This window comes from Tursiops truncatus, chromosome 16, assembly GCF_011762595.2.
Source record: "Tursiops truncatus isolate mTurTru1 chromosome 16, mTurTru1.mat.Y, whole genome shotgun sequence".
Classification (NCBI taxonomy): domain Eukaryota; kingdom Metazoa; phylum Chordata; class Mammalia; order Artiodactyla; family Delphinidae; genus Tursiops; species Tursiops truncatus.
This window is the reverse complement of record NC_047049.1, coordinates 17,178,184-17,203,942: the sequence shown is the minus strand read 5'-3', so window position 1 is coordinate 17,203,942 and position 25,759 is coordinate 17,178,184. Positions and strand designations below refer to the sequence as shown.

General features: G+C 39.2%; 1 protein-coding gene across 20 annotated transcripts in view; it reads left to right on the top strand.

The window, feature by feature from the left end:
* VTI1A (vesicle transport through interaction with t-SNAREs 1A) overlaps positions 1-25,759 on the top strand; it is a 368,837-nt gene that overhangs the window by 202,596 nt on the left and 140,482 nt on the right. For 2 of the 20 annotated variants that reach the window (XM_073793969.1, XM_073793970.1), the window contains one exon: positions 18,671-23,426. The exons of 17 other annotated variants lie outside the window; for them this stretch is intronic. In XM_073793969.1, coding sequence (XP_073650070.1) covers positions 18,671-18,842 — 172 coding nt within the window. In that variant the 3' untranslated portion in view covers positions 18,843-23,426. Of the gene's footprint in view, positions 1-739; positions 18,650-18,670; positions 23,427-25,759 lie in introns of those variants that run through there. One more of the 20 variants, XM_019940006.3, reaches the window with a different exon arrangement.

Genomic DNA, 25,759 nt, shown 5'->3' with positions numbered 1-25,759 from the left:
GCAGGAACAGACTGATTTTATTTTCTATTTTGATAGCCTCCTTGCTGTAGAGGGAATGGTGGCCTGCAGTACCAGGAGCACACTTGGTATTAGCTTTGCCTCTGTTGCTTTGTTTTCATTTCTTTTTTAAGAGAGTCTGGGGAAACATTCTGACTTTATGTATACTTAAAAAAGATTTTTTTAATTTAAAGGGTATCTGAATAATGTGCAGTCACATGTGCGAGCAAACAAATGTTAATGTTTTATATGTGAAACTAACCTTTGATTGATGGAAGATATTTGGGAGAGTATGTGAAAGTAAATGAATGCATGTAGGTAACATTCTACGTTCTGTAATTTTGGAGGGGAGTGAGAAATGTTTCCATTGTTCCGAAAATTGGAGTCGCTTTTGACTTAGGTATATGCAGCATGGAATTATTGCATTCAGAATCTACCAAATAAGACTATCATCTAGCATAACCTTCAGTTTGGAACTGTGGCTAGAAATATGAATGAGCAATGTTGAGAATCGCCTCTAGAATAGCTTAATTGGAATTTTAAAAAGAGAATCTTGTTTATCATTGATGCTATAGTGACAGCTATTTGAAAATAAGTACAATCTTCTCTGATCATGTATCCATGTATAATAATTTGCTAAAAGTATGTTTGCTGCGTTAGAGATTGATTGCATAAGAATCAGTCAAAGGTATGGTCACTTAGTCTTCTATAGGCCAATGTAACGACGTGATTCCTCTATCAGGCTACCCAGGAGCAAGGTTAAGTTCCTGGGACACTTCCAGCCCACGCTGACACCACTCCACATGCCCCTCCTTCTCCTACACCCACAGTCCCCAATTCAAAACCATAAACCACCGAATTCTCAGATTAGGGGTAATATGTAAATGACCTAGAAAAATTCAAAATCCACAGAGAAGTGGCAATTGAAAGGAATGCTTCAGTGCATATGAACAATAAAAAAGAAAAAAAGTGGAAAATTCTCTGTTGCTTCCTTGGGAGGGCCCCTGCAATGGGAGCTGTAACGAATATTCTGCATGTGTCTCCATTTTGTCAAACCTCATTAAAGAGTCCTCCCGCTTTATGTCAGTTGAGCTGTCCAGAAATCATTCATCATTTTTAGTGTAAAAAAAAAATCATGTGGTTATTTAAATAATATCATATTAATGTTAAAGTTCAGCTGTCATTTAATGGTATGGCTTAATCAGATGTAGCATTTAGGAAAAATAGTTTATCCAGGCTCTGTGTGGCTTTCAGGTTGGCAGATTCAAATAAGGATTTATGGGTTTCTAAACCAACGTATTTCTGTCCACATTTCTGCTTGATGTACCTCACCCTTTTGTGCAGGACACTGCAGACAGTTATTTCAGCAAATAACGCCTCTCCTCGTATTGTGTTTGAATAAATTTGCAAGTCATTTAGAGAGGGTGAAGCACAAACCACTTCTGTAACTTTTGACTGGGCTTTCTTTAGAAAAATCATACTAACAGGGTTGTTTCATAAGCCTACAGAAGAAAATTACTCTGCTGAAATCTTCTTGGGGTTCTCTTTGTAGGCAAACTCAGTCAGTCACTGACTCATCTCCTTTTGGGCTCTGTCTAGGGTATGAACAGAAATAAAAATCCCCAGATGGACATCACCTTTTGCTAGGTCTGAGCCAAGGAAACTCTTAAGTCCACCTGTGCACATTGGTAACTGTGTTTTTCACTAAGCACAACTGGGATCTTGGTATCAGCCGAGGTATCCAGGTACTTTTAATCAATGCTATAACCTGAGTCTTTGGGAACCAAATGTAGATGGTGGTTTTGGTTTAGTTTCTAATTACTATCCCACATGATATACAATTTATTTTGGACTTGGGAACAGGCAAAAATATTTTACCAACTTCTTCACTTCATTATTTTTTATTATTCCCTGGAAAAACAGTCTCTAGAAAGTGGAACCAGGGTTTATGTTTCTAATAGGAAGTCTTCTACTTACTGCTCTGATTTTGCTTCCTGTTACATCCCTCCCATTCACATGGCACTCACTTCCAGCACTGGTGGGGTTTTATTTCAGAAAGAGAAGTCACGTTATCTTACCAAAATTACACAGCTGTATCATGTGTCAACAGGTGCTTCTGATTTAAGAAAAGTTATAATATTGAAAAGTGTGCCTCTCTGTATAAATGCATACAAGAAATGAATGTCCTCTTTGTTCAGGGTAGATGTTTACCTGCATATAACATAAACTTCTTTATTTTCGTATGATAAATTCTTTATGACCGAAGATAGTTAAGTATTCTACAATATACCAAACCAAGGAATTATTTTATTTAAAAGAAAGACTGCTGATTATTTTTAATTTTTTAAACTTAGGTTGTTTTTAAATTTGTAAAATGAACAGGAATGGTATATCATGGTCCCTCATTTGAGTCATTTTGCTAATATTGATTAGTCTATTGTGAAGACAGGTGAAACCAGTGTTCCATCAGTGCCAAAGTTTGTACATAATCCACCCGATTTTCGAAGAGAGACCAAAGGTAGATAGGAAAATAAAAACGAGTAAGTGGCAGCCACTACCATTTGTGCTTTTTAATCTTTTATTAACTTCAAATGGGGTAAAAAAAAAAATTTTCCTTCCTTCCTTCCCTCCTTCCTTTCCTCCTTCTTTCTTTCCTTCCTTCCTTCCTTCCTTTCTTCCTTCTTTCTTTCCTTCCTTCCTTCCTTCCTTCCTTCCTTCTTTTCTTTTTTTCTCCTTACTCACTTCCTCAGTAAATATTCAGTAAATATACTGAATACAAGGACTTGGGGCTCCTCAAATGAAATCAGTTTGGATCCTTGCCTTCAGAGTACTTCAGTCTAGTAGAGAATATGTGCATATAAAGTGGCGTAGGAATTCCTAAAAGTATCTCATTTTCAAGGAAGCTATGGAAGATTCTGCAAGTCCAGTTAATCCTTACTGATCATTAAAAAGGGTGCCAGGAAAACAAAGAACCAATAGAAAATATGATTTCAGTAGCTATACAACCAATAAGTTTGAAAACAATAGAGAAATAGAGGATAACTTACGGAATCATAAGTTTTGAAAGAAACTAAACTATGCAGAGAATACTGAGACATATCTAGTGAGAGAGCAGCTGATTCAACCTAAATAAATGTTCTTCATGTAACTGTACTATATCACCAAAAGAAAGAAAACAAAGGAAAAAACCAGTCCGTTCAAAATTATATTAGTAAAACTTGACATCAGAATGCAGATATAGCTGATCTCCTGAAAAGTAATTTTTATTCTGTCTTGACATAAGATGAAGAGCTACCTGGGGACAAACTGTTCATTTCCTGACTCTGTAGACAGAGTTTTAAATAAAGTGGTATTCAGATAATAATGAAAATTATCGTGAAACAAATGACCATTCATGCAATGACGGGGGTCAAAAAAAAGGATTTTTCGTTGACTTCCACAAAATTAGACTGTCATTAATTGGTTGTCTTTAAAGTGCCTCAGGTAGCACTGAGAGGCTTCAGTGTTGCTCTCCATATATATTTGCCTGTACGTGCATGTTGGTGTGTATATTTTTTCCTATACATTTGACTGGGAGGTCTTATTAGATCAAACAGTACCAGCAGGAAGTGAAAATGAAAACAGAAGTTTTCAAGATTTTCAGTCAGCAAACAAAGGACATCATGATTCTATTTTCTTTTTGCCTCTGAAGAGTGAATAATTTATCAGTAATTGTATGTTTGTTTCTAAAAGTATCTAAAGGATTCCTTAGAAATGTAACAGTTATAATTTGAAATCTCTGTTGACATAAATTTGGAGGACATGTTACAAGTTTATGTTCACCCATTGACCACATGTATATGCTGGCAAAAGGCTTATGAAAGGAAATGACATATGTAACATTTTTTAAAACACCTTTTCTGTATGATTATCTTAATATCAAACAATTTTCTCTCTCGTGCACACTACCAATATTTGCTACTAGTATTAGTATTTACACACACACACACACAATACAGGATAGCAGAATTACACACACAATAGCAGAATGTTTCCTTGAAAAAGTGAATTCTGCTTATCCTTCCATCATGTATGTAGTAACTTTCTTAAATAGGTAGCTGTTGAGAGGTGTTTTGTAACTAATCTATAATATAAACAAAACAGATGGGATTAAATGAAGTTGATGCAGCCATCACTATTTATACATTTTTTAATTGCAATATAATTGATTTATTATATTAGTTTCAGGTGTACTACATAGTGACTCAATATTTTTATACATTACAGAATGATTACCACAAATATAGTTACCATCTGTCACCAGACAAAATTATTATAATATTATTGACTATATTCTCCATGCTGTATATTATATCCACATGGCTTATTTATTTTATAACTGGAATAACTTAATCCTCTTACTACTTAATACATGTATTTTTGTTAGAGCTACTTCTGAGCCCATCTGGGGAATAACTGCCACCTATCATTGTTATCACATTTTACATTTTAAACATGGTTTTGTTGCTTTGGTAGGAAGACAGGTAAAAACATCTGGAAAACTTAAATGAACTGTCAGAATGATTCCTAAGGGTAAATATATCAGAAATACCAATGCAATTTCTATAAGCAATAGATATGTAATTTTTTTATTAAACAAACTTATTCTTAAAGAAATATGCTGTGACTTTTAATCTTCTTTAAAAATTCATCCCCGCCCCCGCTATTTGCCCAGGAAACATTTTGTTATATTTTAATTGTTCTTATTATGATGTCTGAAAATTCAGCAGTAGAGAGTTTTCAAGACTTGTGAGAAAAATGTCCTTGAGAATTTACTCTCAATTTTTATTCACTGCAAAGTGTCTTACATTTATATTTTTCACTTTTTTTCTGGTTTTTGCTTTTCTCTCTTTATGTCGTTTCTCTTTCTTGGCCTGTTTTTACTAGCTGTGAACATGGGTGGGCCCTGACTTGAAATTAGTACAGCAAAATCTTAACCTCTAAGATATTCTTCAGTTTTTAATCAAGTGCTTATTCTTTCAGAACAAAATGATTCAGTTTGTTGCAGATCCTTTACACTTAACAGATTTAGGTTCTAAGCTTAGAATAATGCTACAAAGAGAAAATTATTTTTTAAAAACCTTGGTCCTTATTGTGTGAGTAAATTTATTACCATACACTTGACTCATTGCTTTCGTCCTATGACCCCTTCAAGGCTGACATGGGTGATGTTTTTACCAAATGAAAGAACAACTTTGGATTTCTTTATATATGTTTCTTTTTAATAACATTCTTATAGCTTTAAACATAGAGTTTTGGTATTGTGTTAGACATTCGAATACAGCATCTAAAGTTATCTATCAGTGATAACTCTACCAGCTGCCTTAGGTGTGTGTCTAACCCTAACCGTACTTTACACACATCAGATCTGATCCTTAAGAGCCCTGTGAAGGAAGCATCGTGTCCCCATTTTACAGGTGAGAATAACAATGCTTAGTGAAGTAAACTATCAATAGTCATATACATAGAAATGTACAGAATTAGACTATGAACTTAGCTGTCTCTTTTTTTTTTTTAATTTTATTTTTTTTATATGGCAGGTTCTTATTGGTCATCCATTTTATACACACCAGTGTATACATGTCAATCCCAATCTCCCAACTCATCCCACCACGACCACCACCCCCCTGCTTTCCCCGCATGGTGTCCATATGTTCATTCTCTACATCTGTGTCTCAATTTCTGCCCTGCAAACCAGTTCATCTGTACCATTTTATAGATTCCACATATATGCGTTAATATATGATATTTGTTTTTCTCTTTCTGACTTACTTCACTCTGTATGACAGTCTCTAGATCCATCCACGTCTCTACAAATGACCCAATTTCGTTCCTTTTTATGGCTGAGTAATATTCCATTGTATATATGTACCATCTCTTTATCCATTCGTCTGTCGATGGGCATTTATGTTGCTTCCATGACCTGGCTATTGTAAATAGAGCTGCAATGAACATTGGGGTGCATGTGTCTTTTTGAATTATGGTTTTCTCTGGGTATATGCCCAGTAGTGGGATTGCTGGGTCATATGGTAATTCTATTTTTAGTTGTTTAAGGAACCTCCATACTGTTCTCCATAGTGGCTGTATCAATTTACATTCCCACCAACAGTGCAAGAGGGTTCCCTCTTCTCCACACCCTCTCCAACATTTGTTGTTTGTAGATTTTCTGATGATGCCCATTCCAACTGGTGTGAGGTGATACCTCATTGCAGTTTTGATTTGCATTTCTCTAATAATAGTGATGTTGAGCAGCTTTTCATGTGCTTCTTGGCCATCTGTATGTCTTCTTTGGAGAAATGTCTATGTAGGTCTTCTGCCCATTTTTGGATTGGGTTGTTTTTTTTTTAATATTGAGCTACATGAGCTGTTTACATATTTTGGAGATTAATCCTTTGTCCATTGATTCCTTTGCAAATATTTTCTCCCATTTTGAGGATTGTCTTTTCATCTTGTTTATGGTTTCCTTTGCTGTGCAAAAGCTATAAGTTTCATTAGGTCCCATTTGTTTATTTTTGTTTTTATTTCCATTACTCTAGGAGGTGGATCAAAAAAGATCTTACTGTGATTTATGTCAAAGAGTGTTCTTCCTAAGTTTTCCTCTAAGAGTTTTATAGTGTCCAGTCTTACATTTAAGTCTTTAATCCATTTTGAGTTTATTTTTGTATATGGTGTTAGGGAGTGTTCTAATTTCATTCTTTTACATGTAGCTGTCCAGTTTACCCAGCACCACTTATTGAAGAGGCTGTCTTTTCTGCATTGTATATCCTTACCTCCTTTGTCATAGATTAGTTGACCATAGGTGTGTGGGTTTATCTCTAGGCTTTCTATCTTGTTGCATTGATCTATATTTCTGTTTTTGTGCCAGTACCATATTGTCTTGATTATTGTAGCTTTGTAGTATAGTCTGAAGTCAGGGAGTCTGACTCCTCCAGCTCCGTTTTTTTCCCTCAAGACCACTTTGGCTATTCGGGGTCTTTTGTGTTTCCATACAAACTTTAAGACTTTTTGTTCTAATTCCGTAAAAAATGCCATTGGTAATTTGATAGGGATTGCATTGAATCTGTAGATTGCTTTGGGTAGTATAGTCATTCTCACAATGTTGATTCTTCCAATCCAAGAACATGGTGTATCTCTCCATCTGTTGGTGTCATCTTTAATTTCTTTCACCAGTGTCTTATAGTTTTCTGCATACAGGTCTTTTATCTCCCTAGGTAGGTTTATTCCTAGGTATTTTATTCTTTTTGTTACAATGGTAAATGGGAGTGTTTCCTTAATTTCTCTTTCAGATTTTTCATCATTAGTGTATAGGAATGCAAGAGATTTCTGTGCATTAATTTTGTATTCTGCAACTTTACCAAATTCATTGATTAACTCTAGTAGTTTTCTGATTAGCTCTAGACAGTTTTACTTCTTCTTTTCCAATTTGTATTCCTTTTATTTCTTTTACTTCTCTGATTTCTGTGGCTGGGACTTCCAAAACTATGTTGAATAATAGTGGTGAGAGTGGACATCCTTGTCTTTTTCCTGATCTTAGAGGAAATGCTTTCAGTTTTTCACCATTGAGAATGATGTTTGCTGTGGGTTTGTCATATATGGCCTTTATTATGTTGAGCTAGGTTCCCTCTATGCCCACTTTCTGGAGAGTTTTTATCATAAATGAGTGTTGAATTTTGTTAAAGGCTTTTTCTCCATCTATTGAGACGATCATATGGTTTTTCTTCTTCAGTTTGTTAATATGGTGTATCACATTGATTGATTTGCGTATATTGAAGAATCCTTGCATCCCTGGGATAAATCCCACCTGATCATGGTGTGTGATCCTTTTAATGTGTTGTTGGATTCTGTTTGCTAGTATTTTGTTGAGGATTTTTGCATCTCTATTCATCAGTGATATTGGTCTGTAATTTTCTTTTTTTGTAGTATCTTTTTCTGGTTTTGGTATCAGGGTGATGGTGACCTCATAGCATGAGTTTGGGAGTGTTCCTTCCTCTGCAATTTTTTGGAAGAGTGTGAGAAGGATGGATGTTAGCTCTTCTCTAAATGTTTGATAGAATTCACCTGTGAAGCCATCTGGTCCTGGACTTTTGTTTGTTGGAAGATTTTTTATTTTTTATTTTTTTATTTTTTTATTTTTCGATACGCGGTCCTCTCACTGTTGTGGCCTCTCCCGTTGTGGAGCACAGGCTCCGGATGCGCAGGCTCAGTGGCCATGGCTCACGGGCCTAGCCACTCCGCGGCATGTGGGATCTTCCCGGACCGAGGCACGAACCCGTGTCCCCTGCATCAGCAGGCGAACTCTCAACCACTATGCCACCAGGGAAGCCCTGTTGGAAGATTTTTAATCACAGTTTCAGTTTCGTTACTTATGATTGGTCTGTTTGTATTTTCTGTTTCTTCCTGGTTCAGTCTTGGAAGATTATACTTATCTAAGAATTTGTCCATTTCTTCCAGGTTGTCCATTTTATTGGCAGAGTTGCTTGTAGTAGTCTCAGGATGCTTTGTATTTTTTCGGTGTCTGTTGTAACTTCTTTTTCATTTCTAATTTTATTGATTTGAGTCCTCTCCCTCTTTTTCTTGATGAGTCTGGCTAATGGTTTATCAATTTTGTTTATCTTCTCAAAGAACCAGCTTTTAGTTTTATTGATCTTTGCTATTGTTTTCTTTGTTTCTATTTCATTTATTTCTGCTCTGATCTTTATGATTTCTTTCCTTCTGCTAACTTTGGGTTTTGTTTGTTCTTTCTCCAGTTCCTTTAGGTGTAAGGTTAGATTGTTTGAGATTTTTCTTGTTTCTTGAGGTAGGCTTGTATAGCTATAAACTTCCCTCTTAGAACTGCTTTTGCCACATCCCATAGGTTTTGGATTGTCGTGTTTTCATTTTCATTTGTCTCTAGGTATTTTTTGATTTCCTCTTTGATTTCTTCAGTGATCTCTTGGTTATTTAGTAACGTATTGTTTAGCCTTCATGTGTTTGTGTTATTTATTTTTTTTTCCCTGTAGTTGATTTCTAATCTCATAGTGTTGTGGTCAGAAAAGATGCTTCGTATGATTTCAATTTTCTTAAATTACTGAGACTTGATTTGTGACCCAAGATGTGATCTATCCTGGAGAATGTTCCGTGCACACTTGAGAAGAAAGTGTAATCTGCTGTTTTGGGATGGAATGTCCTATAAATATCAATTAAATCTATCTGGTTTATTGTGTCATTTAAAGCTTGTGTTTCCTTATTAATTTTCTGTTTGGATGATCTGTCCATTGCTGTAAGTGAGGTGTTAAAATCCCCACTATTATTGTGTTACTGTCGATTTCCTCTTTTATAGCTCTTAGCAGTTGCCTTATGTATTGAGGTGCTCCTATGTTGGATGTCTATATGTCTATAATTGTTATATCTTCTTCTTGGATTGATCCCTTGATAATTATGTAGTGTCCTTCCTTGTCTCTTGTAACATTCTTTATTTTAAAGTCTATCTTATCTGATATGAGTATTGCTACCCCAGCTTTCTTTTGATTTCCATTTGCTTGGAATATCTTTTTCCATCCCCTCACTTTCAGTCTGTATGTGTCCCTAGGTCTGAAGTGGGTCTCTTGTAGACAGCATATATATGGATCTTATTTTTATATCCATTCAGCAAGCTGTGTCTATTGGTTGGAGCACTTAATCCATTCATGTTAAAGGTAATTATCAATATGTATGTTCCTATTATCATTTTCTCAATTGTTCTCGGTTTGTTTTTGTAGGTCCTTTTCTTCTCTTGTGTTTCCCACTTAGAGAAGTTCCTTTAGCATTTGTTGTAGAGCTGGTTTGGTGGTGCTGAATTGTCTTAGCTTTTGCTTGTCTGTAAAGCCTTTGATTTCTCCATAGAATCTGAATGAGATCCTTGCTGGGTAGAGTAATCTTGGTTGTAGTTTCTTCCCTTTCATCACTTTAAGTATATTATGCCACTCTCTTCTGGCTTGTAGAGTTTCTGCTGAGAAATCAGCTGTTAACCTTATGGGAGTTCCTTTGTATGTTATATGTCGTTTTTCCCTTGCTGCTTTCAATAATTTTCTTTGTCTTTAATTTTTGCCAGTTTGATTACTGTGTGTCTCGGCATGTTTCTCCTTGGGTTTATTCTGTATGGGACTCTCTGCACTTCCTGGACTTGGGTGGCTATTTCCTTTCCCACATTAGGGAAGTTTTCGATTATAATCTCTTGAAATATTTTCTTGGGTCCTTTTTCTCTCTCTTCTCCTTCTGGGACCCCTATAACGCGAATGTTGTTGCGTTTAATGTTGTCCCAGAAGTCTCTTAGGTTGTCTTCATTTCTTTTCATTCTTTTTTCTTTACTCTGTTCAGTGGCAGTGAATTCCACCATTCTGTCTTCCAGGTCACTTATCCATTCTTCTGCCTCAGTTATTCTGCTATTGATTCCTTCTAGTGTGTTTTTCATTTCAGTTATTGTATTGTTCATCTCTGTTTGTTTGTTCTTTAATTCTTCTAGATCTTTGTTGAACATTTCTTGCATCTTCTCAATCTTTGCCTCCATTCTTTTTCCAAGATCCTGGGTCATCTTCACTATCATTATTCTGAATTCTTTTTCTGGAAGGTTGCCTATCTCCACTTCATTTAATTGTTTTTCCTGGGGTTTTATCTTGTTCCTTCATCTGGTACATAGCCCTCTGCCTTTTCATCTTGTCTATCTTTCTGTGAATGTGGTTTTTGTTCCACAGGCTGCAGGATTGTAGTTATTCTTGCTTCTGCTGTCTGCCCTCTGGTGGATGAGGCTATCAAAGAGGCTTGTGGAAGTTTCCTGATGGGAGGGCCTGGTGGTGGGTAGAGCTGGCTGTTGCTCTGGTGGGCAGAGCTCAGTAAAACTTTAATCCACTTGTCTACTGATGGGTGGGGCTGGGTCCCCTCCCTGTTGGTTGTTTGGCCTGAGTCGACCCAACACTAGAGCCTACCCAGACTCTTAGGTGGGGCTAATGGCAGACTCTGGGAGGGCTCACACCAAGGCATACTTCCCAGAACTTCTGCTGCCAGTGTCCTTGTCCTCACTGTGAGACAGAGCCACCCCCCACCTCTGCAGCAGACCCTCCAACACTAGCAGGTAGGTCTGGTTCAGTCTCCGTGGGGTCACTGTTCCTTCCCCTGGGTCCTGATGCACACACTACTTTGTGTGTGCCCTCCAAGAGTGGAGTCTCTGTTTCCCCCAATCCTGTCGAAGTCCTGCAATCAAATCCCACTAGCCTTCAAAGTCTGATTCTCTATGAATTCCTACTCCCGTTGCCAGACCCACAGGTTGGGAAGCCTGACGTGGGGCTCAGAACCTTCACTCCAGTGGGTGGGCTTCTGTGTTATAAGTGTTCTCCAGTTTGTGAGTCACCCACCCAGCAGTTATGGGATTTGATTTTATTGTGATTGCACCCCTCCTACCGTCTCATTGTGGCTTCTCCTTTGTCTTTGGATGTGGGGTATCTTTTTTGGTGAGTTCCAGTGTCTTCCTGTCAATGATTATTCAGCAGTTAGTTGTGATTTCAGTGCTCTTGGAAGACGGAGTGAGAGCACGTCCTTCTACTCCACCATCTTGAACCAGTCTTCTTTAATTTATTTAATTTATTTATTTTTGTCTGCGTTGGGTCTTCATTGCTGTGCACGGGCTTTCTCTAGTGGTGATGAGTGGGGGCTACTCTTCGTTGCAGTGCGCGGGCCTCTCACTGCGGTGGCTTCTCTTGTTGCGGAGCATGGGCTCCAGGCACGTGGGCTTCAGCAGTTGTGGCACGCAGGCTCAGTAGTTGTGGCTCATGAGCTCTAAAGCGTCAGCTCAGCATTTGTGGCGCACAGGCTTTGTTGCTCCGCGGCATGTGGGATCTTTCTGGACCAGGGCTCAAACCCATGTCCCCTGCATTGGCAGGTGGATTCCCAACCACTGCGCCACCAGGGAAGCCCTAGCTATCTCTTTTGAATGCACTATACCAAAGGTTCTCAGAGTCAGTTTTCACTAACTAGTAGTGAAATGAGAAGAGTTAAAACAACCTAGTGAGTTTTCATTATGCCAATTGTTACTGTTATCTGCTCTCTTTGTCATGATTCCATTTCTTCTGTAAAATAATTGTGATAGTCAACAATTTCCTTAAAATAGTTGATTGTTACAGCAAATGGAAAAGGAAATCCTTGGAAGGACTAAACATTAGCAATCAGTTTTCCCACTTTCCCCCCTCTCCCCACAGTTTACTGGTCTGGGAAATTCAGAATTTTAGGAGCCGTTATTCTACACCACACTCTATCTTTTAATAACAAAAACCACTGCTACGCATGCACTCACCGGTACCTCCCAGGTAGCAGTCACTGTTTTAGACACTTGGCATACATTATCTTGTTTCATCTTCATGACATCTCTGTAAGGCAGATACCATTACTCCCATTTTAAGAAAGAAGGAACTTCTGTTAAATATTATCCAGCTCTGTAGAAGCGGTCTGCCTCCAGAGACTGTTTTTCCCACCGTGCTGGACTGTTACCCTTCTTCTATAGAGAATCAGTAGCCTCACAGAGAGTCAGACAACCATTCTGGATGGTTCTTGAAAGCAATGAACAAACCCTTACTACATCCCACTATTTTGGATCGGTCCCCATTAATCTGTGATCTGATGTTTTAGACCTGGAACCTCATGTAGCAGATGGACACACGGACTGAGAGCAGTTACCTCAGAAAAATCCAGGGCTTTTACTAAAAAGGGGACTAAATCCTGGGTGGGCAGAAACAACAGATGTTATCGTAAGAATGTTTCAGGTGAACTTTTATCTCTACTCTGGCTCTCAGGTGAACTAGCCCTCTCTTCATCAAGCCTTCATCAGTCTACCAGCCAGAAACAAACTGTCTTTGCTCTGATCCTTCAGGGTAGTTTGTGTTTCTCACAAGACTCTAACATCTTCTGCTTTGCACTGTGTACATTGTAGTTAGTTATTAATGACCAAGTCTTTCTTTTCTTCTAGATCTTTTTTATCCCCTCCCTCATCCCCCAAGGGACTTTATATGGTTCCCCACAATATTGTGCAACCAGCTGAAATAAATAGGGGAGGATATCCAAGTAAAAGAGAAAACAAAGCCAGGAATCACTTTCCTCCCCCCAAAGCATGGACTGTCAACAAATGCCTGTGCAGATATCCAGACAGGTGGAAAATGTCCTACCTGAAAGCAAAGCAGGAGACACAGTCAGAGGGCCCACGGTGTTAGATAAAATGAAAGTAACCTTTAGTTGAGGTCAAGCATAGCCTTTCATGCTGCTGAGACAGGCCTTGATAGACCGGTTACTGGGAGGGGGTGACAGTTCTCATGTCAGATCCCTGCCTGGAGGGGAATGAGGAGTTTCCGTGTGACCAGTTGTCTTAGGGGTCCTCAGGTCTGGAATGTAAGCTGCTGGCGGTCAGGAGCCTCATTGAATTTAGCACAGGGCCACGCTCCCCCGACCTGGGCCTGGTCAATGAATGGTCTTTGGAAGAATGGCTAAGAATAGTTTCAAAGTTGCTGTCTAGGTTCTTGGATGTAATTTAGTTGAAACCCCTTGACTGCAATGTAAACAGGTTCTTTCAAAGATAAAATAAGTAACTTAACAATAACAGACTATTTTTGTCCATTATTTAATCACAATGGAAAAACATCTTACATTTTCCTTGGTTGTGAGCCACAGTTTGAGCTAATTCGCAAATTACCTTTCTTTTATGATTTTCCCTTCTTTCCCCAGGAAACATGCCATCCTTTAACGCAATGTAGAATATGAAGGGTGCACGTCACCTTCACCATCAGCACTTCCTTTGAATGCAGACTTGAGCTCTTAACTGGAAGCAGGGAGCCCTAGGCCTTCCTCATAAACAAGTAATGGAGCCCTCGACCCCCCTTGTAAAGGGCTATTTATTAACATATACCATCACCAAACAACATTTTACAGTTCCATGCCCTCACACCGTTACACCACTGTCTGCTCCATGGTAAGCTGAGGGAGGCCTTTGGCCATCTGTTTCATTAAATACCAGAGGCAGTGAACGGCATCTGAACTTTATAAAGCAAGTGTCCAGGCTTCCCGCTTCACCAGTCTCCCCCTTCCTCTTCTGCTGCCACTGCTGCCGCCACTACCACCGCCGCCGCCGCCATATTTTTTTTGTTTGAACGCTCACATTGTAAATTAGTGTATTCACACATCAATTTTAAAAGGCTCACTGTGTTATAAGACGGGACAAAGCGAGCTCAGTAACAGCTCGTGCACAGTGCAGGTGGTCGAGCTAGCTGCTCCCTAGATCAAAAGTCAAACAACTGTGAATCTTCTTTTGAAAGTGCAGTTAGGGAGACAAGGCAAGGCTTATCTGCACAAACAAGAATGAGTTATAGATATACATCGCAAATGCAGGAGGACAAAAAGGGGTTTCATAATCTTGCAGGATAAGAAGACCTTCTAATGCTGAAAATTCTGAGGGCATCTCTGGAATATGTAGCCACTTTTTTCTTTCTTTCTCTCTTTTTCTTTTCTTTTTTTTTTTTTTTTTTTTTTAAAATTAGTCTTTTATTGTGTGGCAATTGGTAATTATTATTTATGCTTTGGTGCTGTTCCTAGAGTAGCTAAGTTTTTTTTTTTAAGCCACGTTGGGGGCAGGAAATAGCTCCCCTTTCATGGCTGTATTTTATTTTTCAGCAGCATTTAAGGACAGACTCCTATTTATACCACACAAGCAGTTTTGTCTGTTGTAAACAAAGTAAGTGGCTGGGAATTGTGCTTTCCCAGAAATGTTTTCCAGGGAAGCCATAATAAGAAACAACTGTGTACATCTTGAGATTTTTGTCGTCTAGGTATTAAGAAAGAATTCTTTGCATTCATGGAAACAAAAAAGAAAGAAAACACTGTTTATAAAGAAAGATGTTCAATATCCAGAAATGTAATTAAAATATTTCTTAAACTGCAAAAGTTGGCCACTTACTAGTAGTAATTGAGGTTGTTTTCTTTTCTTTTTTTTTAATTATCTCTAACATTTTTTGACAAGGTAGTAGCTGAAATGACAGGAGGCGTTTTCTTTTTTTAACCTCAATCTGCTATTTAAAAAGTTAGTGGCTTCTTTTGTAAAATTATGTGAAGAACTTTGGAACTGAAGTATGAATATCAATGGAAAAAATGCAACAGTGGTAAATTTTATGAAAAATTTTAAAAGAGCATTGAAGAGGCTTAGAATTATGAAAGAACAGCATAGTTTCTTATACAATTATAGATTACATAGGAAAAAGCCACTCTCCATCTTCTGATATCTTAATGATTTCATGCTGAAAAAAAAGAAACCTATCAGCTTTTCAATTCTCAAATCAGTCAAAGGTGTCTGAATCAGGTCCCCAAGGACTTTCATAAAACCATGCTCTCTGTCTCAGGGCGTAAGGCAGTGATCCCTATCCTGGGGTGGGTTTCACAGAGTCTCTGAACCACTGGAGTTTCCTGAAAATATTTGTGTATGTGTGTATATGCATCATTCTGAGAATTTTCCATAAAATTTTCTAAATAGTCCACAACCAACTCCAAAAAAGTTGAGAAACGAGATATTGTCACAAAACTGTGTACCGTGTCTTAGCTAAAAACCACTTAATTACTTTGATATTCTGGCTTATTTGAAATGTATTGGTCTACAAGAAACACTTATTTTGAATTTTCTGCAAAGTTTTACAAGAAACTTTTCAGGGATGCTTTCTTTGGGAAATCAGATCATTTATCAAAATTAAGTCCTTAGAGACAGTCAGAACAAGTAAAATATATATAGGGCCTTATAGTTTGTAAGGCACATTCACATATATTATTTCATTTAATGTAACCTTCATAAGAAGTCTGTGATTTGGTATCGTCATTATTATCCTTATGTTATAGATAATTGAGACCTACAAAAGTTGAGTCTTGCCCAAGGTCATTCCACCAAGATGGAGCAAAGTTGGACCAATACCCTGGTATTAGCCTCAGAAACCATGTTTTTAGCAGCCTCTTAACAGCAATATCCTCAGCAGCATCTTCTTCAACAGCAAATATTTAATGTTTACTGTGTCAAAGGGAATCCGTTAGTCATCAGAGATTCAACAAACTCAAGACTTTACTCCTAGGTACCTTAATATTTTTAAGAAACAACAATACATAGTAACTTGTGCTGTACGGTCAGTGAGAGATAAAATGGTAAGTGGGGGACAAGAAGAAGAAATCCCTGGGGCCCACGGTCAGGTAAGACTTTATAGAGGAGATGGCAGGTACCTGGCCTAAAAGTTACTGCCTGATTCTTAAGCCACACGTGGGGTAACGCCGCTTCCCTTTTTATGGCAGCCTCAAGGTAATAACTTCCAGCAGCAGAATTTGAATTGGGGGCAGGAGGATGTGTTAGAAACATCTGTTTGGCCACAACTATGTTGAGGGTATATAGGAAGTTAACAACTTGTAACTGCATCTGCTTATAAAGTAAATATGATCCAAAGTCTTCTTGATAATTTTTTTTTAATTGCAGTGGAGTTTAAGATTTTCTTCAAATAAGTAAGAAAGGCTTGAAGTCACCTCAGTAGCTCTAATTATAAACAAATAAAAAACCTTTTCACACATTTTATTTACCCCAATTTTAGAAAGATACTGAGAACTTTCATACCCTTGACTAAAATTATGTATTTATAAAATTTTATAGTCTTTGAAATTATACTGCATATTAACTGTACCTTCTATATGTGCGATTCGTGAATAGACGCAAAGAATGTTGGCAAAGTACGTGAACTATTGTATTGTGGCACGTTAATTAGTTGATAAGTGTATCACTTTAAAACACTGAATTTTTTCGTATATTCCAGTTAAATCTTTGTCATCAAATGTGTTTATAGAGGTTTAGTTAGTAGCAAACTTGCCCAGCCAATAAAGAAAAGCATTCATTTTCTGTTCTGTATAAGTGATCTGAAGCCATAGCCTTTAGGTCTTTTAATCTGTTCAAGGCCAAGCTATTTATATGGATAATTTTTAAAGCTTCTGTATAAAGAAAACAAGAACATTTTATTTATTCACTGGGGTTTTTATGTGCCTTGAAATTGCATAGATAAAGTATTTTCTGGCTCATGGATCTAGAGGAGATAAAAGGTCTCCTATTTTATAAGGCTTTATGTAAGCTTTTCAAATGTACAGTTTTCTTACGGCTAGAATTTTTTAAATAAAACATTATTTCACTATTACAACTGGAGTTTAATGTGGGCATCTTTTTCCTTCCCGGAATTGCATGTTAAATTATGTGTTTAAGATCGTTTTTATTGCATTTTTACCTCCTGGATTTTGATAATTCTCATGTTGGAGAAATTAATCTACCAATCCTCATTTTTAGTATTGGGCAACTATTTAATACGACTAGGAGTGGAAAACCCAGAAATCAGATTTAAGAGGCAGAGTGAAAGGTATAACTGACTTTTGCAGCATATTGGTCTGAGGACGAAAAATTATTTACCTCCCCCTCCTTAAGAATTTTTGCTGAGGCTGGTAGACTGAAAAGGAAAAAAGAGGCATTTTTTTTTAACTCTGGGGCAACTGGATTCAGACCAGATTCTAGGTGAACATTAGCTGTTGTTAGCTTTGCCATGTCAGGGCCAAGAAACAGCTTTCCCTGGCTGGAGCATTCCCAAGCTATCATGGCCATCAGACAGGTGGGGAATAAATATTGTAGAATGGTGGGACATTTGAAGAGCAAGCTCCTGACCCCCAGGACTCAATTTGGACAAGCTTCAATTGGAGCAAACAGGTGTTCCTGGGAGGAACTGTCCTCAGGTGGCTGGGGGTGTGCCATTCTTTCACACACATAAAAAGTTCCCTTTCCCTCTGCCCGCAGGAAAATTAGAATTAACTACAGCTTTTTCTTTTGAAATGGAAAAAGAGAAATAAAAATATGGTACCAGGTTTTGGCTCCAACTGGATTTCCATGGAGCATGTAATCTATGATGAATGATGAGAATTCTGGAAGCAAAGCATCCTTGCAGTTTTTAACATTGGAGATGCCATAAAAACTGAATGAATGCAAATAATCTTTTTACCCATGGCTGTACCTATATAAGATGGAGTAGTCTTTCCTTCTGTTATTCATTTGTTCATTCACCATATATTTCATGAGCACTTGCAATTTTCTAAACACTAGGCTAAGTGCTGGGCATAGAGTATAAGACAGAAAAAGGCCCTGCCCTCCAGGGACTTAGCCTAAATTGTAGTAATAGTAATTGGTTGGAACATGAAAATGAACCTAAATAGTCTTTGGGAAACTGTGCATTGAAAGTACTTGCTGGCATCAGAAAGATTTTTTTTTTTTTCTGTAATGCCACCACATTGAGGATATGACTAACATTTTATTTGGGGGTCATTCTTTTTAAATCAACTTTTGCTATAAAACATAAAATAGAAATATTAAAGAAAAACTTTAAAAGAAAAAAGTTGTTTTTAATCTCTCTTCCTAGAAACAAGCTACTCTGTTGATACAAGTATTTCCCTCTAGTCTTTCCGTCATGATCCATGTATATTGCTCTTCTCACTTAATATTGTATCTTAAATGTATTTCTCAATTTCCACATCTTCATGATTATATTTTTCCTAGTTAAAAATTTAATGAAAGTTTTAACAAACCTCTTATTTTGTAAAGAAAAAGAAGAAAGAAAGAAGAGAAACAAGTATCAAGAAACAGGAAGAGGGCTTCCCTGGTGGCGCAGTGGTTGAGAGTCCGCCTGCCGATGCAGGGTACACGGGTTCGTGCCCTGGTCTGGGAAGATCCCACATGCCGCGGAGCGGCTGGGCCCATGAGCCATGGCCACTGAGCCTGCGCGTCCGGAGCCTGTGCTCCGCAATGGGAGAGGCCACAACAGTGAGAGGCCCGCGTACCGCAAAAAAAAGAAACAGGAAGAAAGTAATCCATAATCACACTGACGAAAGGTAGCACCAAAATCACACTGGTGAAAGGTAGCATATTTCATTCCAGTATTTTTCTCTGTAAATATTAATTCCACTGCTGGTTCTATGAAATCTCTTCTTTATCTCACCCATCACTTCATCTTTTACCCTTTTATCTTTTTTAAATATCACAGGTTTCACTTTACAGTTTTCTGCCCTTCACTTGATAAAGGCTATTCTCTCTTACTGTTTTTATTGAAAATGCCAAACAAACTTCAAAAACATGTATAGGTTTCTTTATCACATAATTTTCAGAATTGCGTTCTTCCTCTGAAGCTTTAGGATGTCATTTCCTTTTCTTTGTTCTATAGGATCTTTTTTGCCACTGTCTTCATATTGTTTTGCATTTTTATTTGGTTTGGTTAGTTTTTAAAACCTCTTCTTGGATCTGCAAATGGATGGCAACTCTATAGGATCAACTCTGTCGAGAGATAGCCCTCTGTCTCCAGACTGTCTTCATGGGAAGGAAATGGGGCTTCTTCCTTCCCCCACTCCTTGACTCTGGCACGAAAAATGTCCAACCCTTGTGTGTACAACTGTCATCTCCTTCACATGTTTACCTTCCACCACTGTATGCAAACACACTTTACTTATGAAGGCCACACTTCCCAGGATTCACCATACCTTCCTTGCCTATCACTACCCAGTATTGATTTATTGTTTTCCTGGGAACTGTCATTTCTTACTGGCTATAGAAAAGAAATAAGATGAGGAGTGTGGAAAGGGAGGAATGACTACAGCAGTCCACATGCCTCCTAAGTGGCAGCATCCACTCATAAGAGAGACAGATACCTGGTTTCTAGTTGTAACAGAACTCACATCTACCTAGTAGCAGACTCTGTGAGAGGTGGGCTACTGCTTTACATTTCTCAGCCCAATTCATTTTTTGTAGCCGTAGAAGATCCTTCCAGGTTCTGGCAATTTGGTGTCGTAAACTATCGTCATCTTTTATTTTTTCATTCCAACTTAATGGTCACTTTGATAGATGCAGCATCAGGAGCCATCAAGCAGGCGCCATTTTAAACCGGAAACTGTGGGTGATCTTTAAAATTGCCCTACATGGGCTTCCCTGGTGGCGCAGTGGTTGAGAGTCCGCCTGCCGATGCGGGGGACGCGGGTTCGTGCCCCAGTCCGGGAGGATCCCACATGCCGCGGAGCGGCTGGGCCCGTGAGCCATGGCCGCTGAGCCTGCGCGTCCGGACCCTGTGCTCCGCAACGGGAGAGGCCACAACAGTGAGAGACCCGCGTACCGCAAAAAAAAAAAAAAAAAAATGCCCTACATAAGGGGACCATATAAACCATTTCTCTAGCTCAACCCTTGAGCCTGTTATGCCTGGGTGGTCTTGTTTTAACTGTTACTGTTTAATTATTGATTACTCACTGACACCAAGCATGGAAGCCTTAGGGAAAATGAAATCCCATGTGCCAGTTTCTTTAGATGAATCTTCTTTGAGGTTTAAGTGTCCCTCTAAGTAACATAGTGAGGCTGGATTTAGGGGGTCGTTCCAAATACTGCCTGGCAGGGTCAGCCGTGGCATCTATATTCATTGATGGAGTCTACTGATACATCTGGAAAACGAGGCGTGTCTGCCTGTGCTTCATATCATGACAGCCTCATACAAGCCCATCTCCTGTAGGCCAGGCATCCTTACATTTCCGTACTCCCCATTTCCCTTCTCTGTCCCTCCTGGGAGAAAGTCTACTCTCCAACAATAACAATGACTTACCAACAGGAACCAGCTTCCCCTATTAATGCTCCTATCCTGGAAGCATTTATTAGGAAAATGGTAATTCACTCCACAAATACGTGCAAGGAACTTTGCTGGGTATATAAGGATGGAGGATGACTCTTGCCAATGACTCTTCTTGCAGAAGAAGCACCACCTCAAATGGATGGTGATCAGAAACCTCATGCACAGTTTGGAGTGGAGACTATTGCCAGCTTGGAGGAATCAGGATGAGTTTCATGGATGACACAGCATTTGTAGTGGCCCTTGAAAGAGGGGTGAGATTTACCCAGGCAAAGTTAAGAGATTCCAGACCAAGAAAGCAGCACAAACAAGAGGGAAGTAGCATCTTTCAAGGCAGGCATAGCAGATAATTCAGATCAGCTGTTTGTCGTCAACTCTGCGATTTTTGCCTTTCGTTTTCTGAGGCTCCCATTCTAACAGTAGATTGGGTCAGCTCACAGCACACTTGCAGTTATGCACAACTGTCATCTCCCTCCCAGCTTTACCCGCCACTGGAGAGACAAAAGCTTGACTCAGTGATAGAGGCCTGAAAATCTAGGGTGTACTTTTTCTTGTCATTATTATTCTTTTATTGAGCACCTACTATGTACTCTGGGCAGAATGAACCTTATTAAAGGACCAAGTTCTTTCATTGTTTTCAGGTAGGCAGTTGCTGTGTTTCTTTTTGCAAGTTCTTATTTCCTCTTGAACATCACCGGTTTCACGGTGTTTTTCTAAGGATCCTGAAAGGTGTTACAAGTACAAGTGGCTATGTGTGTAGGCAGAATAGACCTCCACCAAAAGGTGGGATTTTTCTTTCGGGGCACCATGCCATCAAAAGTATCATTCTGAGCCATTGCCCAGAATGTTTCCTTTAGAGTTTGTCCTCTTAATCATTAGACTTTGCTGTCTCTTCAGATGCTGTGCGGACTCTCTATAACCTGTTGTCTCAGCTCTGCTGCATGTGACATAATCTGAGGATAGGTTGGTATGGGGGAGGAGGGGAGCTAGATCCTGGAGGATTTTAGGAGGCCACCAATCAGAGAGCCTGGGTGGCCTAGAATCACACTCCACAACATTGACTGAAACTGACCTGGGCCTAGCCTACTACTACCTCCTTGTTTTTTTTTTTTTTCCAACATTTTGCTTTCATAGGACCTGAAATTTTTAACCCAGTTTTGCTTTGGGGGAAAAAAATGTATTAACCATGTGCCTTGTCAAGATAACACTTTCTAAAAGTTTCTTGAATGAAAGTTCCCTCTCAGCACTGGGGTGCTTTCTAGGTACACACCTGCCTTGTTAATCAAGTTCTCTGGCTTTATTTCCATTTGCAAATACAAATGCTTAGTGGACAGCTTTGGAAGGAGTGGCTGTCCTCAGCAGCATGACTAAAGCGTTGATGAAATAATTTCAGGTACCTGGCAGGGTACTGCCAAATCCCATGGGCTTTCAGATCTGTAAGGAGAAGGAAGTGGGGGGAGCCAACACAGATGGTAACTGGTGGGTGGGTGACAGGTAAGCACAACATCCTGCCTGGTGATCCAGTCTGTGTGATTTCTGATTCATATTTATTACACAAATAGTGTTTGTTGACAGAGCAAAAGGGAACATTTTTTAAAAGAAAAGAAATTACTCATAACACACCTACAGTGATCTTGTCCTCATTTTTTCTGTCTTTAAATGTTGAATTTTTATTTATGTGCCTTTAGTACAATTTCAAGTTCTGCCTTTGCCTTTTTAACTTAACATGATAGCTTGCATTACTGTACACGGTGGATTTGATATTGTATTTAGTCTTTCCTTTTTTAATCAAGTTATTATGGCGTTGATAGAGGTTCAGGAAAGCCAAGCAGCATGTGGTTGGCATTCATTAGTTTTCTAGCAAATTGAAGGACTGACTCTCATGTGTCTCAGGCTTCCGCCGCCTAATGGTTAAGAGCACTGAGTTTTGATATTTGGGTGCTGAGACGTATGTGTACCGTTGTATGCTATCCACACAGATCCCTTGCATGTATTAATTTTAAGGTGTTTCATGATAATATTGATGACAACATGTATGTATAAACAAAGCAGGCAGGTCAGCCTGTGGAGGAGATCCATGTGGTGGGTTCCAGAAATAGCCGCATTTCCCCCCAAGTGTTCCCTAATAGACTGAAAGGCAATAGTTGGACTTGGATTAAGTCTTCACGCATTGTCTTTGTCAAATGGCAGCACTTGATCATTTAATCAGCGTCAGTCATGGCACCTGCTTGGTGATGTGTTAACCGCGTGAAGCTTTTCCTCGCCTTGCACAGAGCTCTGAGGGATGGCCTAGAATACAGGAGGCTGAGAGGACGGCTGACCGCAAGGATGGTGTTGGAGCCGCTTCAGAAGAATGAGGCGTGATCTGGGTGCCGTGGCAGGAGGCGCTGAACAGCCAGGGGGCAGCATGGGAGCATTTTGTACCTGAGGAAGGAGGAGAGTGATGGAAGAAGGGGGATGAACACAAACTTCCCCATTTTTCCCGAGCCCAGGATGATGGATGACTTGTCATCTTTTGTATTTCCTCTGGGGCAGCTAAAATGGAACCTCTCTACTGAGACCAGAGGTTGAAACTGGAACTCTGGGGGCCATAAGCGGTTTGCAGTACTTTTTTTTTTTTTTCCAGTCTGCACAGTTTTAGTTTGTTTTTAAAATTGAGATATTATTTACATATAATAAAATTCACACATTTTAAATGTAGATTTGTTGAATTTTGGTCATGGGATGCAATGACGTAACCACCACAACACATCAGGACAGAGACCAGTTCTCTGTCTAAAAAGTTTCCTCCAGTCCCTTTGCACTCATTCCCCTCCTCCATCCCTGTCCCAGACAGACAGTGATCTTCTTTCTGCTATTAGTTTTGCCTTTTCTAGAATTTCATGTAAATGGAATTATACAGCACATGGTCTTTTGTGTAGGACTTCTTTCACTGAACATAGAGATTTTGAAATTCGTCCATCTTGTTGTGTGTATTAGTATTTCATTCCTTTTAATTGCTGAGTCATATTTCATAGTAAGATACGCTACAACTTATCATTCACCAGTTTTACGAACATGTAGGTTGCTTCCAGTTTAGAGCTATTACAGCTAATGGTGCTGTGAACATTTGTGCACACATCTTTTCGCAGGTTTTCATTTCTCTTGAGTAAATATCTAGGGGTAAGATTGCTGGCTCATATGGTTTGTATATGTTTAGTTTTATAAGGACCTGCCAAACTGGTTCCAAAGTGGCTAAACCATTTTGCATTCCCCTAGCAATATATGAGAGTTCCAGTTGCTCTGCAGAGTTACTCTTAAAACATTCAAAGTAGCTGCCAGCAGTTAAAACTCAAAACCTCTCAGAGGGGCACATGGTCTCCGGCTCCCTCCAGTTACTATTTGACTCATTTTGATCATTTACACTGTCCACCTCTCCCCTGTAGTTCGTGACCCCTGCCTTAGAAATTCTGAGCAGCATCCTGTCCCATGGTATGTAGCAGGGGTTCATGACCAAGAGCAGATTTATAGAGAAAGGCAAAACTGGGTTGGAATCTCAGTCTTGCTATCCATAGGCTGTCACTTTGGACAGGTTGATTAACTTCTCTCAGCATGAGTTTCTTCACCTGTAAAATGTTGCAGATACCTTATCCAGTGGTTTATGGTAAAAATGAAATAATACAGCGCATGTCAAGCACCTAGCACAGGGCCAGGCCCAGAGAAAATGTACAGCAGATGGTACTTGTTAGTATCATGGTCTAGTCTAGTGATACTCAATTATGTGTGTATATCAGAGGCACCTGTGCAAAATTTTAAAAAACATAGATACCTGGGTCCCTACCACAGCTCTCCAGAATCACAGTCTCCTAAGCTGGACCTGAGCTTGTGCATTGTTATAAAGTTCTGCAGATAATTGGGATGAGTAAACCTGGTCGAGAATCATTGGTTGCCTGGGGAGATAGTAACAAGAAGCACTACATTCTAAACTCAGTTCTGCCACCAAGTAGCTGTGTGATCTTGGGCAAATCACTTAACCTCTGTGTGAGAGCTAGTTTAGCTAAGATCTGCCCAGCAAAGTTGGCCTTTCAGAATTACCAGTTTCTTCTGGGTAGATCGTGGCTGCAGTTGGAGACAGATGCCTTGGAGGTGGTGGAGGTCTATACCTGCTTCCCAAGTAATATGTTGAAGGCAAATTTCAGATGGAACTCTACCACACCTAGAAACATGTGCGAGCAGGCACAGAAACAGCCCTCCACCTGTCCTGTGGGCCCACGAAGCTCCTGTCCTCTGTCCTGAAAGGAGAGTGCATTGACAGCAACTTGCAGGAAAAGTTCCCTCGAGTTTGATGTGAGAATATTCTAGAAAGAGGAGTTGGCTAACCTTCTAGTCAAAGTCAGGTGACAGACTCCTCCTTTAAGTGGATAGACACAGGACTGAGTCAGAATCCTGAGTCGAGGGCTCCAATCCAGGGGAAATAGGCAGTTGGGGTCACTAGATGCAGATACCCTTCCCACGCAGGCTGGGAGTGCTGATGACAATGTTTCTAGCCTGTCCGCATAGCTTCAGTACCATTTCTGATGTCCTCATTAATGATTCTTGTTATGCTAATTAAGAGTAACTAATTAATAAGATAAAGATAGCCACCACACTTTAGTAGCTGCTTCTGGAATATGGCATTTCATTCGTCTTTTAGATGTGAACTAAACAGTTATTCCCGTTGGGCCACTTCAGTCATAAAATCACTGCCCTATGGTATGGATTAAGACCAATGCACACATATATGTCACACTATATATATGGAAGTATTTTAAAGTTAATTACAGATAACATAACGTGATTTCTAAGGTCCCATGCAAGCTTAAGATTCAGCAGTTCTACAAATGAAGGGTCCTAATAAGTGTACTGCTTTCCAGCACAACTTGTGGTTTTTAAGCCTCCTCTTTCTGGAAACCCCTCTGAATCCCCCAGGCCACATTAGTGCCCTTCCCTCGCCTGTGCCCTCCTAGAACATAAGTTGCCTCACGGCAACTTAGTCTAGGGAACATACAATAAGG